At 44.9% G+C, this 16,339-nt stretch overlaps 2 protein-coding genes across 2 annotated transcripts in view; both read right to left on the bottom strand.

Moving 5' to 3' along the window:
* Positions 1 to 626: 626 nt before the first annotated feature.
* CACTIN (cactin, spliceosome C complex subunit) lies at positions 627 to 15,687 on the bottom strand. Its single transcript, XM_063290743.1, has 10 exons — positions 15,532 to 15,687; positions 13,317 to 13,806; positions 11,680 to 11,775; positions 10,151 to 10,296; positions 9,364 to 9,526; positions 8,578 to 8,692; positions 6,717 to 6,909; positions 4,896 to 5,033; positions 3,905 to 4,176; positions 627 to 1,984 (listed from the first exon to the last, which is right to left on the bottom strand). Exons 1-10 carry the CDS (start codon positions 15,642 to 15,644, stop codon positions 1,494 to 1,496), a joined length of 2,217 nt encoding a protein of 738 aa, XP_063146813.1. The 5' UTR covers positions 15,645 to 15,687; the 3' UTR covers positions 627 to 1,493.
* Positions 11,025 to 16,339, bottom strand: part of ARID3A (AT-rich interaction domain 3A) — a 354,333-nt gene continuing 349,018 nt past the window's right edge. Inside the window, exon 10 of the transcript XR_010066962.1 lies at positions 11,025 to 11,037. The gene's annotated coding sequence lies outside the window, so the exon portion shown is untranslated. The remainder of the gene's footprint in view (positions 11,038 to 16,339) is intronic.

Genomic DNA, 16,339 nt, shown 5'->3' with positions numbered 1-16,339 from the left:
CTTCCAGATGACATTGAAGCCTGAGCTCTTCCAGAGGGCATTTGGGTGTGATGCCTCTCTGTTCGGCATTGTATGTGATTTAGTCTTTCTGTACTTTATTGTATCTATAAGCTGCCAAGAGTCTGCTGGATTGCGGTGCAGTAAAAACCTGATAAATAAATGAATAGCATCTTTTTGAACCAAATATACTCTTCAGTCCTGGCATTCCTACCAGGAGCTTCCCTCCTTCCATCAGGCTTAAGTAATGCCCACAAAATCATAATGTGATTCTTCCTGCGTATTTCTTCCTGTTTGCTCTCCATATTCTCTATATCTGTACAGTATAAAGATATTGGAATCCTTGGGTCACATAACTTGACCTGTTGCCAGAATAAGCACACACACACTTACCCATGCACACCGCTATATGCCACACAGTAAGAAGCACAGACAACACAGTACTCTAAATAGTCAGAGTAAAAGGTATATTTTGACCTCCCCTTCAAGCATAGAAAAGAGGGGCCCAGCCTCAACCAGCTGCAGCAGGAGTGTGTGAAAATAGTTTGCCTCTAGAGCAGTGTTTATTTTTTTTTCCTCTCAGGACCCCTTCCCACTTTTAAAAATTACAGAGGAACCCAAAAGAGCTTTTCTCTGTATGGGTTATATTTATCGATATTTACTGTACTGTATTAAAAATTAAAACTGATGCATTTGCTGCCACAATAGCTTCTCATGATTGATGGGATTTTAATACTGTATTATTTGTCAACATAGGCTGGCAAATAATTTTGCTTTTGAGGAACTCCGGGAGGGACTTGGGGGACCAAAACGCCTTGAGCTACAGGGCCTCCAAATGTGGGTTCTACCACTGATGGAACTATTTTCTTTCCTCACCACTTCTGTAATCCACTCTTAAAGCCACCTGCTGCCAAGGGCTGCTTCCTTCAGCTTAGTTTCTTGATCAACACTCAGTCTCTGCACAGTTGGAGAAGACTGTTTGGGTTTTGGGGATTTACTTGCCCAACTGAGTCTTCTTACAGCCCCCTTTAGAACAAGGAGCCTGTCTTTTCCCATTTTACATTCCCCCATGCCAAAGAATACCAAACAAGCAGCACATATCCAAAATCTTTATCGTGGTTGGACACCTTCTCCCCAACTTCCCAAATCTAAGCATTCTCAGAAAACAAGGATAATCTCCAGTCAAGATATCAGGCACCTCAGTTAGGCACTTTCAATTGACTGGCCTCAAAAGCCACAGTCTAGCCGAGGGGAGAGCACCATCTACTGCCAGAGAATCAAACTCAGTTCCCTGGTGGGGATCAGGGCAGTCCTGAAGCACTTTTAAAAAGACGATTCCTAGTAGCAGCAGTCCTAAAACTTTAGAAAAGCAGTCCACCCCAATGTTCCCATCTTCAGAGCCCCCGTTTTGGTCCATCTTCACGGAACCAGCCCCCTGCACTTCCCACCCACAAGGCTTGTCACTTCGTAAACTCAGCCCATGCCCAGACACCTCTTCAGCGCCGGTAACGGTAGCGCTTGAAGTGGAACCACAGCTGGAAGATCCCATTGGCAAACTGGCAGCGGAAGCCATGCCGGTGAGAGTACTCCCACTCCCGGTTGACGATCTTGAAGGCGATGTCTTCGTAGGGAGGTCCGGCATGGAAACGCAGGGTGGCAAAGTCCTTGTTGTCTGGGCAAGCCTCCAGGAAGTATTCTGGGGTGGAGCGTTTGTCGATCAGGTCTGGGTAGAAGATGTTAAACTTGTAGCCCTGCACGATCTTGGGCGGGGGGTTGTCAAAATCGTAGTGGGTCTGGTTGTACTTGTTCCACTCGAATCCGGTGTGCACCCGGTTGAAGAAACGGGGCTTGCGGGGACGGTACTTGTCAGCCCACAGGTAGGCCTTGCCAGTCAATGGCATTTCCACGCTGAACTGGGCCTCGTCGGCCCCCATCCCCTCCTTGGCACGGCGGAAGAAGATGTCCTCGGCACTCTCGCTGGCATCGCCTGCAGGGGAGAACATCGGGATTGGCGTGCGGTCTCATGCACTGCTGGCCCCAGTATGCCTAAACCTCTGTTTTATCCTTACAACTCTTTAGCCCCTGGGGCTGGTAAGAAACAGAAGGCCCAAGTACATCTGGAAACACCTTCAGTATGGGATTCTACAGCAGGACGCTGTCGCCCCATTGTGCTCCACCATTAAAATAGCTGAACTTCAACAAACATCTCATATTGATCTGGACTTCTGTCCCAACCACAATCAACCTATCATATTGAGTACAGCTTTGATCAGGGGAGAGGCAGAACAGCGTAAACCTGTTCAATTTTGTAGCTTGCTTAAAACAGATTTCTAATCAAGCCAGTTTCCAGTCTGGTTTTTTTAAATTAAAGATTTGATTTCAACTGCCCTGAAATGTGGAGTGGGAGAAGCGGTTTGAGTTCTGATAGAAGCCTGAAGTGGTGTCCAAGTGTACCTTCTTACTTCTTTTAACATTGTAGTATTCATTTGGCTTCCTTCCAGATTTGGGGAATATTTGTTTTAATTTCTAATTCTTGCCTACTGCTACTATGTTTTTTCAAAGAATGCTTTGTATTATGGGCAAGAACCCATTTGGGCCTTATTCACCCCTAATTTTTGCTCTTTGTAGTCCAGAAAAAAGTCAAACTAGGTTTAGAGTTGGAAATTCCTTATGAAAAACAACTAGATGAAGAATTGAATGAGAGAGAGAAAAACGAGACCGTGGAGAGGAAAAATGAATTCTCAGCCTGGCAAGGCACAAAGAGGATGTTTCAAATGGGTCTAGGGGGTCTGGCTCGGCATTTTGGAAATGGGAGCCTTATTCCTGTCCTGTCTTCTTTCACCAGGCTATTGCACATTGCATTTCAGAATATAAGTTCCTTGTGGAAAAGCTAAGAAATTTTGGAATCTTTTGATGTACACCAACAGATTCTCACAGTGGATATACAAATGAGACCAGAGCTGTTTCCCTTGGGTTTGATGGGTCAACAGTTTGAGAAGCAGCATGGGACTCTGTTCTTATATATGATAATAGCAGCAAGACTTTTATATGCTCAAAGAGGGACGGCTTCCCAAATTCCTTCAGTGGAGGATTGGATGATTAAGTTAATGGAACTGGGCAAATGGCTAAATCGACGGCGTTGATAAGAGCAAATACCATTAACTGGATTTGTTTCTACTTTGGACTATTTGCTTGTAACTGAACAAAATGAAGTGTTGATTTTGGGTTTTGATGATTAAACCGTTTGATTTTAGAGAAAAATGTTACAAAACGTCTAACTAATAGTAAGAGATCAACTTTTTATAATATTCTTTTATATCTGTGTTGAAGAAGGTCGGAAGTCACCTGTTTTATGTTTTCTATCCATTCTTGCACTGTTTTAGTTTTTCTTGTTTCTTTTTAGTCTTGTATGCTATCTGTTCTATACTCTATATTTTGTATTTTAATTATACTTTGAAAAATTAATAAAGCTTTAAATATTAAAAAAAAGAAGATAAGTTCCTTTCGAACGAAGCCACCTTCTTCCAGTGGCTTGGTACAGTGCCACGTTCCCACGTTCCCACTGACTGGGTTGGGCGGATTTCGGCGGTGCCACGGGTTCTCAGGAAGGAGGGCGCACATTCCAAGGCGGTGGAGGAGATAAGTGGAGGCCCAGTCCGGAAGCAACGGTGGGAAAATGAAGAGGTTCGCGATAGCCCCGCCTGAGAGCTCTCCCAAGTTATTTCCCTGAGGTTAGGTAGGGTAGCTTTAGTCTGGCAAGATTCTGCCTATACAGTGTGAGCAAATAAAGAACTGGAGTTTGAATGGATTGCTTCTTCGTCGTTCTTGGGCTGGGCCTGACACTGGGTTAAGTAAACCGGTATTGTGCAAACCAGGGGAAGCCTCTGCCCACCTTCCCGCTCCATACCTGTGACCTGGAGCTGCTGCCGGGAGAGCAGCAGGCGCTGGAGGTCCTCGTCGGCTTCCACCACGTGAGCGTCAAAGGGGAGCTCATGGGAGGTGAGCAGCCGGGGGCTGTACTTGCCAGCATCATAGTCATCCAGGCTCTGCTGAATAAGGTCCTCCTCGATCAGCACCGCTTCTCCGTCCCCCTCAGCCTTGGCTTCAGCTTCCGGTTCAGGGCCAGGCTCCGCGGAAGAGGGACCGGGCTGTGCTGGGGCACTTTCCTCTGGCTCTAGCCTGGGTAAAGGACACGAGAGGGAGGAGCCCAACTTTTTCACCAAAAGAGCACAGGGGCTGGGGACCCAGGACTTTCTTCTAAAGCTTTTTGACTTATCCCATTGTTTTCATGTTCAAACCCTCATTTGCTTTTCAACTCTCCCAGTTACCAACCCCACTTTTTAGATCTGTGTTCCCCAACCTTGGCAATTTCCAGGTATATGGACTTCGACTCCCATAATTCCACAGCCAGCATAGCCACTGCTGAGAATTCTGGGAGCTGAAGTCCACTCACCTTGAATTTGCCAAGGTTGGGAAACACCGTTTTAAAACGGTCGCTGAATGAATGGACGCTAAGCGGGGACTACCTGCAATCTACTTCTATAATCTATAGGAGTATAGATCTATAATTCAAAACACACTTACTAGGGCAGCTTTTCCCAACTTGGGTAGCTCTGGATGGACGGACGGACTTCAACTCCCAGAACTCTCAGTAATGGCCACAGGGAATTCTGGGACATGAAGTCCACATATCTGGAGGGAGCCCAGATTGAGAAACACTGTACTAGAGAATATATAAAACAGCAAGACTTCTTCCTGCATAGGAAGGGTAGGAATGATAACGCTATTTATGTCACGTGGCAGCAGCTAGCTCTGCCTTGCAGGGTGGCATATAAATAGAAAAAGCGCACGAGTCTTTATGCACTGGAGTGAAAGCAGGTAACACCAACCGCACCCACCTGTGACTATTACTGGCAGCATCTGGAGATGGAGGCTCTTTTTTGAGGATGGGGAAAAGGGGCTCACTTTCCACCCCTTGTTCTTGTTTGAGCTTGTACAGCTTCTGGCGCAGGACATCCTGGTGCCGTTCACGCAGCCTGTGACCCAGGGAGGAGAGAACCCACTCAGACATCAGGTCATCAGAATTAGATCCTGTGGCTGGTGTGTGTGTGTGTGTGTGTGAGAGAGAGAGAGAGAGTGAGTCTGCAACAGGAAATGACAGCCTACCTGAGTGCTCTTTCTGTGAAATCTATTGCTCAGTCTGATCCCAACTTCTTGAATAAGGGCCATACGCTAAGGATGCTGAAACGACAGGCTTGGTACTGCGATAGTGCAACTCTCTTAAAACTCTGCCTTGGTGTTCACTATTCTTTGGCAATATGCTCCTTTCTAATGTAATTTCCATCATTCTTCTCCTCTCCATCCCCACGTTTATAATCCCAACTGATCCACTGGATGAGCTGTCCAGTGAATGTCTAGAGATCTCAGTATTGTGAGATGTTATATATATACGGCATCAGTCTTGACTCCTGGTGGTTGCCTGGACAAGTTCATGCAGTTTTTTTGGCAACATTTTCAGAAGTGGGGAACAGACCTAACACTCCTTCCTCCTCCTGTTTTCCCCACAACAACCCTGTGAGGTGGGTTGGGCTGAGAGGGAGGGACCGGCCCAAGGTCACCAAGCTGGCTTTCATGCCTAAGGCGGGACTAGAACTCTCATACCACGCCTGATTGGCTCTTGGGCTGAGAGAGAGGGACTGGCCCAAGGTCACCGAGCTGGCTTCATGCCTAAGGTGGGACTAGAACTTTCATACCACGCCTGATTGGCTCTTGGGCTGAGAGAGAGGGACTGGCCCAAGGTCACCGAGCTGGCTTTCATGCCTAAGGCGGGACTAGAACTCTCATACCATGCCTGATTGGCTCTTGGGCTGAGAGGGAGGGACTGGCCCAAGGTCACCGAGCTGGCTTTCATGCCTAAGGCGGGACTAGAACTCTCATACCACACCTGATTGGCTCTTGGGCTGAGAGGGAGGGACTGGCCCAAGGTCACCGAGCTGGCTTCATGCCTAAGGCGGGACTAGAACTCTCATACCACGCCTGATTGGCTCTTGGGCTGAGAGAGAGGGACTGGCCCAAGGTCACCGAGCTGGCTTCATGCCTAAGGCAGGACTAGAACTCCTGGTCTCCTGGATTCTAGCCTTAACCACTAGACCAAAGTGGCTCCTGTTTCACTGACTGGTAGAAGCATCAACTCTACAATTAGCTAAAATGTGGCTGTTCCAATACAGGGAATGCTTCAAAAAATGTATCAAACCCACTAAAACAGCCTCTTTAGTTCATCTTAAGAGGCACCTATCCATCTCCAACCTGTACCTTCCAGCTGGGTTACAAGTCTCCTTTGAACTGATCTTATTTTCTTGAAGACAATGTGGATAAATCCATGGAGTTTTCCTGGCGGCAACATGGATGTGCTTTGCCAATGCTTTCTTTTGGGACATCTGCTCAATTTTCCCATCAAGTTCACAGATCTGATTTCATGGTGATCCCCACAGTGTGCACTAAGCATATCTGATGCTGCTTAGCTTTCTGAGATCAGCCAAGGACACTTAGGCATGGTCACTTGTTTCCACCAAAGCCAGCCAGCCAGACTGCTAGCCAATCTGGTCTGGTCCAGTCATCTGGGAAAGCCTGCCCTCACTGGTAATGGGAGGAGCTCAGCGTAAACCACTGAGTCCCCCTCTGGATTGAGACGGATATAAATCAGATAGACACATACTTACCTGGCCCGTGCCATGTATGCCTTGAGCTGCTGGAGCAGACTCTCCCAGTAGCCAATGTCCAAGTTGGGTCCCCCAGCCAGGATCTTGCCCTCGATTCCCTGGTAGATCACTTGCAACTGGTTGTAGGTCTTCCCCTTGAAGACAGATTGTACATCAGAACTAACTGAGGCATTCACCCCTTCACGACGCTCTCCTGGAAGACACAGAAAGAGGAACATGTGATTAGGGGAAGATTGTCCTAACAGCCAGGAACCACGCTGAGACAAGGAATAAGTCTCTAGTGTTTTATTACTGCTACATAACAGAAATCCTAACAAACTGAAGCAGCGTGGGAAAAACCCAGACATATAAACCCCAAAGGCTAAGGCGGGCCCGATCTGTGTCTCTTTGAATGGCCACCTAATTCCTCAGTACTACGCATGCGCTTTACAGCCTGGATGGGAGCCCCCTGCTCGCCATCCTTACTCATGACAAAGATACTCCTGAAATCTGTAGGCCAGAAGAGGACTTGGAGATTATTTCCAGTGGCCAGGAAGAGTGTGTCTTGACCTCACACAACGGGACAGCGTGTATTTTTAAAATGAGGTTTTGAAAGGATATTTGGAGGTGGGGTGATCTGATGCTTGTTTTAATTGCACTAAGCCTATTCAAAGAACTAGCAAGTCTTATTTCCTTACGTTTTTCATCGGAAGACAGTGATCAATCAATCAATCTTTACTCGGTCATAGACCAGCAAATAAAACAAAATCACAATTAATGTGAATAAAAAGAGAAACACATAAAATTCTAAAGTATCTAAGAAAAATTAGAGTATTGTGCAAACTGTAGAACAGTACTTGGCTGCGGTCAACAAAATAAAATCAGATGGATTGGATAGTAACAACTTAAAATAAAACGAGTCAGAACAACCAGGATGTTTAGTGAAGATAGTAAGTCCTGGTGAGCACCTGCGTAGAGGGAGCAATACAACATAACATGTTCCATCATTTCAATGGTTCCTCCACCGCATGGACACAGTCTCTGTGAAAATGGATATTTCGGTATTTTCCTTCAGTAACAGCTGTTGGGAAGGCATTGAATCTGGCCAGAAGACAGTGAAATATTCCTCAGCTGAATTCTGATAATGTGAAGGACTCTGAAATTGCCTAGATTCTAAGGCAGTCTTCTTCAGCTCGGAGCCCACCAGCGATATTGGACTTCAATTCCCAGAATCCTCAGCTATATGACAGGGAATTCTAGGATCCAAAGTTCAACACTAGTAGGATGATTCACCTAATCAGAATACAATGAGTGAAGGATCCAGTTTATTTAAATGGAACAGAAGTAATAAAAAAGGAGGGATTGCCCCTACATTGAAGTATCCACATCTGCTCAGATATTCAAGGAAATGAAGTTGGCAATAATGTGGAGAGTGCCTAGTTAAAGAAAGTAGAGGAACAAATAAAAACCACACTGTTGATGGTGTCTTCTATGCTCCGCCCAGCTAAGGAGGAAAATGATGCTTTCCAGAAGCAAACTGCAGATCTGTCACAGAGGTATGATGTAGGAATGGTGGGGACGCAGATCACCCTGAACTCTGTTGGAAACAATATCTGCAAAACATGATCCTTCCAGAAAACTCTGGAATTGCAGTCCGTTGCTAATGTAAAATTCCCCAGCAGGCCAGGCCTGGAGAGAGGAGGAGGGAACAGGTATTGATGAGAACACGGGGAGGAACTAACGCTCCGTGGAATGGGGAGTATCAAACGTCTTCAGAAAATGGAAAACACCCTATTCTGCTGAAGACCAGCTCTGGGTACAGAACTACTTTTGGCTGGAATTAACTGAACAGAGCCCTAATTTTCTGTTCTCTTGCCCCTACCAGGTCCTTTCCCAGAAGCCTCCAGTTTCCGGAGCTTGGCTATTTCATCTTCGGTGATGATGGTCATGTCTCTCCAGAAATCCACATTCTTCCCTTGCTCCAGCTCCATGTAAACCTGAAACCAAGAGGGAAAAGAGGTCGGGAGGGAGGAAGAAAGGACACAACAGCTACAGTGTGTGTTTTCCAACTCTTACCTCTTCTTGAAATTTGAGCTGAGGGAGGAATGAATTTTAAAACCACAGTGATGGTATGTATACCTGCAAACCTTGTATAGTTTATTTCTCCTGCTAGCTGTGAGGAAAGAGATTGGGGTGGCATGGCATTTGAAACCAAAATAAATTTTAAAAAAGAAGGAGAAGGAAAGAGAAGAAACTAGAAAATACTTTAGCAAGATCAGCCAGAAGTGGTGTTGCCTGTGCTTGGTAAACGGAATCTCCATGTTCATTGACAGCTGACCTCGGAATACTAGGCACTAAAGACATAAAATTGTATTTTTGTGCCTGAAAATAATTTGCATTTATTCTCTCCTCTGATTGTTTATAATTATCTGGACTAGACAAACTTTAACTGCAAGTTATGTGGTTGTATTAAATTGCAGCTGTTAACGAGCCCAGCCTCCTCCACCTTGGTATCCTCCAGATGGCTGGGCATTCTGGGAATTAGAGTCTTAACATATTTGAAAGTCACCAAATACAGGAAGGCTGGGCTAGATGGACTTTGGACCTGGGATAGGGAAACCACTCTCTTCCTCCTGAAAGAAGAGGAAAGCCACTATCAGCTGGCTACCTGGATGTCTTCTAGTAGATCTTCCATGTCGGAGACTGTGAGTCCGTTTAGAAAAGTGTAAGGTTCGTGCATCTCCACCGCCAAGTCATCGTCTTCAGCACTGATGTATTTTGCCAAGAGATCAATCGGCTTGGCCCGCCCATCTCGGATCCGGATTTTGGAGCTGCCAGAAAAGGGGTATCCAGGGGAAAGGGTTAGAGTGATGCAGAAGAGTCAGTGTAGTCCTCCCCAAAGGACAAAGGATTTGGGAAGGGTTCAACAGCACAGCAGCAGGACATCTGGTGGGTATCCAAGGTTAGATCCCAGGCATCTCCAAAGAAAGGCTCTCAGTTGCTGGTCAGAGCAGATAATCCTGGTGCAACAGACCAATTGCCCTTGCAGGTGAAGGCAACTTTCTGTGTTAATTTTGAACACCATTCCTGGTACCAACTGTTCAAAGTGAAAAAACAGGAATGAGTGGCAGTTATAGCTGCATGCAGACAGCGAGATTCATAAAGCCTTTCGTGTTCTCCAGAGCTGGCAGAACAGACCACAAATTGTCAGGTATCACCACTGGAGCTGTGTGGCAGCCATGCAGGTGCCCCTCGTAGAGTTCCCTATCCTGAGAAGACATGGCAAGTTTTGTGACGTTACAGCAGTGCTTCTCAACCTTGGCAAGTTGAAGATGGGTGGACTTCAACTCCCAGAATTCCACAGCCAGCAAGCATCAGAGTGTAACCGTATTTACCATATTTGGGGACCTCTCCCTCCCCCGAAGACCTAGCTTCCATCAATTGTCCCTGTTTACCGTAGCTTGGCTTGCTGAAGATGGAAGTTGTCCTCTTGCTCCTCCCACGTCTTGAAATGCTCCGCTTCTTTCTCCCTTTGCAGCATCTCCAGCTCTTGCTCCCTCATGGCCTTTTCCCGCTCCCGCTCCAAGCGGAGCTGTTTCACCTGGTATATGTGGGGAAGGGGTGGGGGTGGGGGTTAGAAACACTCCAGAGCACTGTTTCTCAACCTCAGCAACTTTGGGATGTGTGGACTTCAACTCCCAGAATTCCCCAGCCAGCATGGCTGGCTGGGGAATTCTGGGAGTTGAAGTCCACACATCTTAAAGTTGCTGAGGTTGAGAAACACTGCTCCAGAGGCACAGAGCAGAGCAGTAGCTGACCCTCACCCTAAAATTCAGCATCAGAGTTCATGGATGACATCCTAAGTTCAACTCAGAGATGGGGGTTTTCTGAAAAACCTGGCACCCGAAAATTACCTTATGCATATAAGCAGGATACCAATTAGCATGCTGTTATCAATACCCACAGTTTGCCCAAGTATTTAAACTACATTGGTATGAAAAAAAAAGTAAGGCTAGCCCCTTTGTGAAGTCTAAAGACTACATTCAAAGAAACTAAAAGCTCTGAAGTGTGGAGAAAAATGACATTTATTGGAAATAAAACATGTTACATCTTTGAAACTGCACCTTGCCTGAAGGGGAAAATGTTGACCCCAGAAAAATTTCTGAGCAATCTCTCTGGTTTAACCTCTGGCGTTTTAGGAAAGGATAAGAAAAAGCTATCTGAAAATCTGGAGGGATTGATGTCACCAATTATTTAGGCTGAGTTTAACAGAACAGGAGCTTCATTCTCTACAAAACAGCTTCTTATGTTCAACCAACAACGTACAACCAGAATTTCACTGCTGTTGCTGAACATTTTGCTTAATGGAAATTTTTATAGAGATGAAGCCCCGGTATTTCCCAAAAGAAAATGGTTCATTCCAAAAATACATAAAATTAACTTTGTTCAAGTATGAAGCTAGGACTTCAGCAGCTTTATTCCCCTTGTAACATCTAATATGCTATGCAAGTGATGAAATGCTGAATTAGATAGGGACATAGGATATTTTATTTGTGACATAATTAATTCCAGATATTTTATGATAAGCTAATCTGAAAATATCTGGAATTAGTTCCATTACAAATAAAATATCCTATGTCCCTATCTAATTTAGCATTTCTCTATTTGGACTTCAACACCCAGAATTCTCAGCAATGGCCAGAGGTCAGACATCTGGAATTTGTCCAGGTAGGGAAACATTGATCTGATTAGCAAAGAATGTATACTTTGTCTTGAATATCACTTCATATATCTGGACCATTTTCTTTGAAAACGTACATCCAAAAGATCTTAACTACAGAAAAATAACTTTGGGTCCAAACATTGGACTGAGTTCACCATCAGACACTGCAACTTTACATCTTGAAATTAATTGGTTCTGGGTTAAAACAGCAGCATAAAACTCAAAGGATTCTCTCCATCTCTAATTTATTTTGATTCTTACCTTCTGCAACTCAAGGCGATTTTCCTCTTGGATCCGCTTGTTCCGGTCCTTCAATTCTTTTTCCTCTAAGTGTCCAATTCCCTTTTTTTCCAGAGCCTAAAAAATACATACCACCCCCCAAAGCCTAAATAAAGCCAAATAAAAATTTTCCAGAAACATTTTCACTAAAGTTGAATCACCCCATAACATTTTAAAGGATTCAATCCCTTGCCAAAAAAAGGAGAAGAGGTGGTGCCTTTGGGTCAGTCTTGACTCCTGGCATCTACCTGGACAGTCCCTGCAGTTTTCTTGGCAACATTGGAAGTGTTTGCCCTTGCCTTCTTCTTCCCAGGGCTGAGAGGAAGTGAGACTGGCCCCAAGGCACCCAACTGCCTTTGTGGCTAAGGTAGAACTCACAGTCTCCCGATTTCTAGCCCAGCACCTTTAACCACCACACCAAACTGTCTCATATGCCTGTAGCTCAGTTAAATAAAGGACTAGCTATTATATGCATTTTTTGTTTGTGCCTTCAAGTCAGAACTGACTCCTGGTGACTGCTTGGACTAGTCCCTGCAGTGTTCTTGGCAAGATTTTGGAAGTGATTTTCCCTTGCCTTCTACTTCCTAGGGCTGAGAGGGAGTAACTGTCCCAAAGTAACCCAGCTGGCTTTGTGCCTCAGGCGGGACTAGAACTCACAGTCTCCCATTTTCTAGCCTGATGCCTTAACCACTACACTAAACTCTATGCATTTTAGTCAATGATAATCTTATACCGTTGGTTAACTTTGCACCTAGACAGAAAAAATATTGTTGAAACAAGAAATGTAAGAAACAATATTTTAAATCATGTGGTCTACGTGCAGTTATAGTATAGGGAACATTACTTTAAGATGGTACTTGCCCTCTGTAATTTTTGTTAAGGGCTTGAATTAGAAATAAACAACATTTTGAGATTATGTACACATTCTCTGCACCAGGTAGGAGTGGCCACTCTACCTGTGTAAAATCAATAATTATAATCAGTTAAAAGCTGCAGCCTTACTCAGAATTGACCTGAGAATATGATCTGCTCAAAACATATACTTCACCTCTGTCCCCTTTCATGTTCCCACCAGCAAATTTCATCTACTTCTTCTGGAAGACTCCCATGTGAAATTGAAGTTTTACTGTACTCATGATTTTCAACAGTCTCCCATAGCTTGGTGTTTTGCAGATATTTTATACTTAAAACTTCCATCATTCCTCAATCACAGCCATAGGGCACAGCTGATGGATTATGGCAGTGTTTCACAACCTTGGCAACTTTAAGATGTGTGGACTACAACTCCCAGAATTCCCCAGCCAGCATAGCCGCTGCTGAGAATTCTGGGAGATGAAGTCCACACATCTTAAAGTTGCCACGGTTGTGAAACACTGGATTATGGGAACTGAAGTCTAACACTATGGAAGACCATCAGATTGAGGAAGACTACTCAAGGAGGTAGGTCTGTCTGTCTGTCTATTTTCCCTACTCATTCCATTGTTCTCACAACAACCAGGCAGGTTGGATCAGATTATAAGAGACAGAAAGTGCACCTTACAGAAGGTGTTTCTTCCAGGAGGATTCACTGCTACCTTGCACCACCTATCTTGGACTGCAGACGTGAATTCAGGACTTACCTTGCTCCAGATGAAAGCACCTAGCAGGTTGTTGTCCCCAAAAGGGTTGTCAGTATTGGTGTAACCCATATACTCTTCTCCCCATCCCATCTTCTCCCGTTTTTTTCGCTCCTTGGCCTCCTTTTTGGCCAGACGACGGGCCCGTTTCTCTTCCGGGGTTTCAAGAGCCTTCATCAGCTCCCTCTGTTTTTTCTTCTCTTCTTTCAATTTCAAGCGCTCCTGGAGGCTTAGCTGCTCACCCAGGTCACCTTTGGAGCTCTGTGAGTGGGAGGGCGAAGGGGACGTCATGGAAGACACTGAGGACCTGGATTCAGAACGCTTCCGGTTCTTCTTCCCCCTCCTCTCGCTTCTGCGGCCCCTTTTTTCTGAAGAGGAATCTGAGCTGGGGGACTGCTCCCGGTGATGTGAAGAGTGCCTCTTGTGTCTCTTGTGATGCTGGTCCCTGCTTTTTTCCTTTTTCTTTCCCCATTTCTGGTTCTCTTCCTCTGAGCTTAAAAAAAAATCCTCATGTTAGTTTAAAACAGGCAAGAAACATGTAAGACCCTTCTTTGTAGTCCTTGCAGCCCCTTCTGAGTGTAACTGTTGGAAACCAAAAACAGTTTGAGGTAGAAAACAGAAGAAAACTGTACTGTAAGCTCTAAAATAGGCGTATCCCAGTTAAAGAACAACAAAATCCTCCCCCATACTAGTCTTTGCTCCTCTGTGATGCAGCCCTATGCACTTTGCAGCCTTCAGTCCCCCAAAACTGTTAGGAGCAGCCCTTGGCCCCCAAATGCCCCCCCCCCGTTACAGTATATACCTACTGTATATTCTTGCAGTTCAGCTTAAGAAGGAGCTTGATGGCTCAGTATTCATCAATACGTTACACCCACCAACCCCAATTGCCAAAGATTCTGTTGAACAGGCCCAGAATTTATCTCCACAAACCTTCTGAAAAACAATTAAGCACCGTCTGATGCAGACAAAGTCCTAACTATTTACTTTGAGGTGATTTCAACTGAAAACACTGACACCTTTTACTCTAATACACCACTGGCTTTTTCATATAGTCATATAGGTTTTTTCAAATAGGTTCACATGAGGGTGAATTTCAGGAGACTGTCTGCTTTTTCTTAGTTTCTCATAACTGAAATAAGAGACTCCATAAAATCCGGATTACAATGAGATGCTGGACACTTTCCAGAAAGTTTTCTCTAAGCCTTTCATCGTAATCCTGTTTCACCATTAACTATCTGTCACAATCACTTATTCCTCAGACCATATTATTCTGAAAATAATCCTCAGTACATATAACTGCACATGCTTTTAGTTTGTTAAGCTTTCACTTCCCTCTCCTCCTTTTGTTACCCAACTCAGGCAGCAACAAAGCCTCTTATGTTCTATTAACAGAGTGTCATGAAGACAGATGCCCTATAAGATTCCTGTGAAAAAAAACCTTGGTTGTACAGGTAGTCCTCGTTTAGCGACTGCCTCGTTTAGCAACCACAGTTACAATGGTGATGAAAAACTAACTTTGTGACCAATCCTTGCATTTATGACCTTTGCAGGTCTATACAGCAAAGGAAAGCAGAAGTAAGATCATAAGCATAGTTGAAGTTTCACTTGGTGACCACTTCACAACGACCACATTGCCAGTCCCAACTGTAGTTGCTAAATGAGGACTGTATTACATTTCAAATCCTCTCACTCTTTTTAAAGAATCACATACATGGATGGAGTAGCAGTAACAACAGTAACTACTGTTGTTACTGTTACTGAGATAATTAGGTTTTGACGCCTAGAACAGTGTTTCTCAACCTTGGCAAGTTTAAGATGGGTGGACTTCAATTCCCAGAATTCCCCAGCCAGTATGTTTCACATTTTCACTCTCAAGAGTGCGGAGGATGGGAGGCAGCAGATTCTCGCCACTTCAAGAAGTTCCACTGCCTTCGAAGTTCTCTATATGTACTCAGAGGAACTCGCTGCCCAGCCATTACCCCTTAGAAACTGCTCCAAAGCTTATCCAAACTTAACAGGATAGAGAACAGGACTTGGGGTTTAAAGCCCCCGCCGGTAAACTCTCGTTTGAATCCAGCTCCCCAAATACAAGCCACCCACGCTAGAGAAGAAGCATCCACCAGCAGAAGCCTATCCCCAAGGCCTCTCTACCCCAGAGTAACTCTATCATCCTGAACTCTATGGTCACAGATCTCGGAGCCACATTCGTTCACCTCACCTCCCTTCCCGATCTCTTCTTCTTCTCCTTCCCCGACTTTCTCCCTCTTCAGACCTAGACCGGCTTCTCCGCCGACGCCGTTCTCTGGACCTGGACCTGGACCTGGACCCCATGCCCACTCGAGGCCTGGCCCCTTGGGCACTTCCTGCTTCTCGAAAGAGGTCCTTCCTTACTCTTGTCGCGATGAAGGGTGCCCGTTGCAGTGCCTTGATCGAGTTCGACTCTAGTTCTGCAAAATCACAATGTTCACTAGATGGCAGTCACAGCATAACATTTTGCTGTGTGACTCTGGCCATCTAGTGGTCAGCTGGATTTCTGCAGGGTAGATCTGGAAGCAGGACGCTAACCCTCTTTTAGACTGAGTTAAGTACTCTCTTTCTTTATTGGAGTTTTTTGCTTTCTGGTGTGAACTGAATTGGTCGAAAGAGACACATTGTAGGAGAGCCATGTTAGTCTATGGTAGTCCAGCATCAGAAAGAGTGCAGTCGCTCCTTTTCTAACTTAACGAATTGTATTAAAAGGCACAAACTTCTGTGAGGTGTAGCACCTGATGAACTGAGCTGTAGTTCACAAGAGTTATGCCTGCTAATAAAACGTATTGGTCAGAAAAGGTGCAACTAGACTTCTGCTGATCAAAGAAAGCAAAAAGTTTGATGTAATATGGGAAAGTTTAGGGAAGACTGAAAAAAAAGCATGCATGGAAACAAAGGAGCTTGCATTAAATAAAGATGAAGGTACACTCGTTCCTAATTAATTTCTTATTTAACCACACTTCACTTTTGCTGCCCCCCTGATCCTTTCCTCCAGA

This window comes from Candoia aspera, chromosome 1 (genome assembly GCF_035149785.1).
Source record: "Candoia aspera isolate rCanAsp1 chromosome 1, rCanAsp1.hap2, whole genome shotgun sequence".
NCBI lineage: Eukaryota > Metazoa > Chordata > Lepidosauria > Squamata > Boidae > Candoia > Candoia aspera.
Note: the sequence above shows the minus strand (reverse complement) of the source record. Positions and strands in the feature narration are given on the sequence as shown.

Excerpts from the sequence above, each read along its gene's own strand:
- CACTIN (XM_063290743.1), bottom strand. The coding sequence starts at position 15,644 with ATGGGGTCCAGGTCCAGGTCCAGGTCCAGAGAACGGCGTCGGCGGAGA. Across the intron at positions 10,297-11,679 it reads ATCGCCTTGAGTTGCAGAAG|GTGAAACAGCTCCGCTTGGA; the intron begins GTAAGAATCAAA and ends CACATATACCAG. Across the intron at positions 6,910-8,577 it reads GGCTTCTGGGAAAGGACCTG|GAGAGCGTCGTGAAGGGGTG; the intron begins GTAGGGGCAAGA and ends TGTGTCTTCCAG.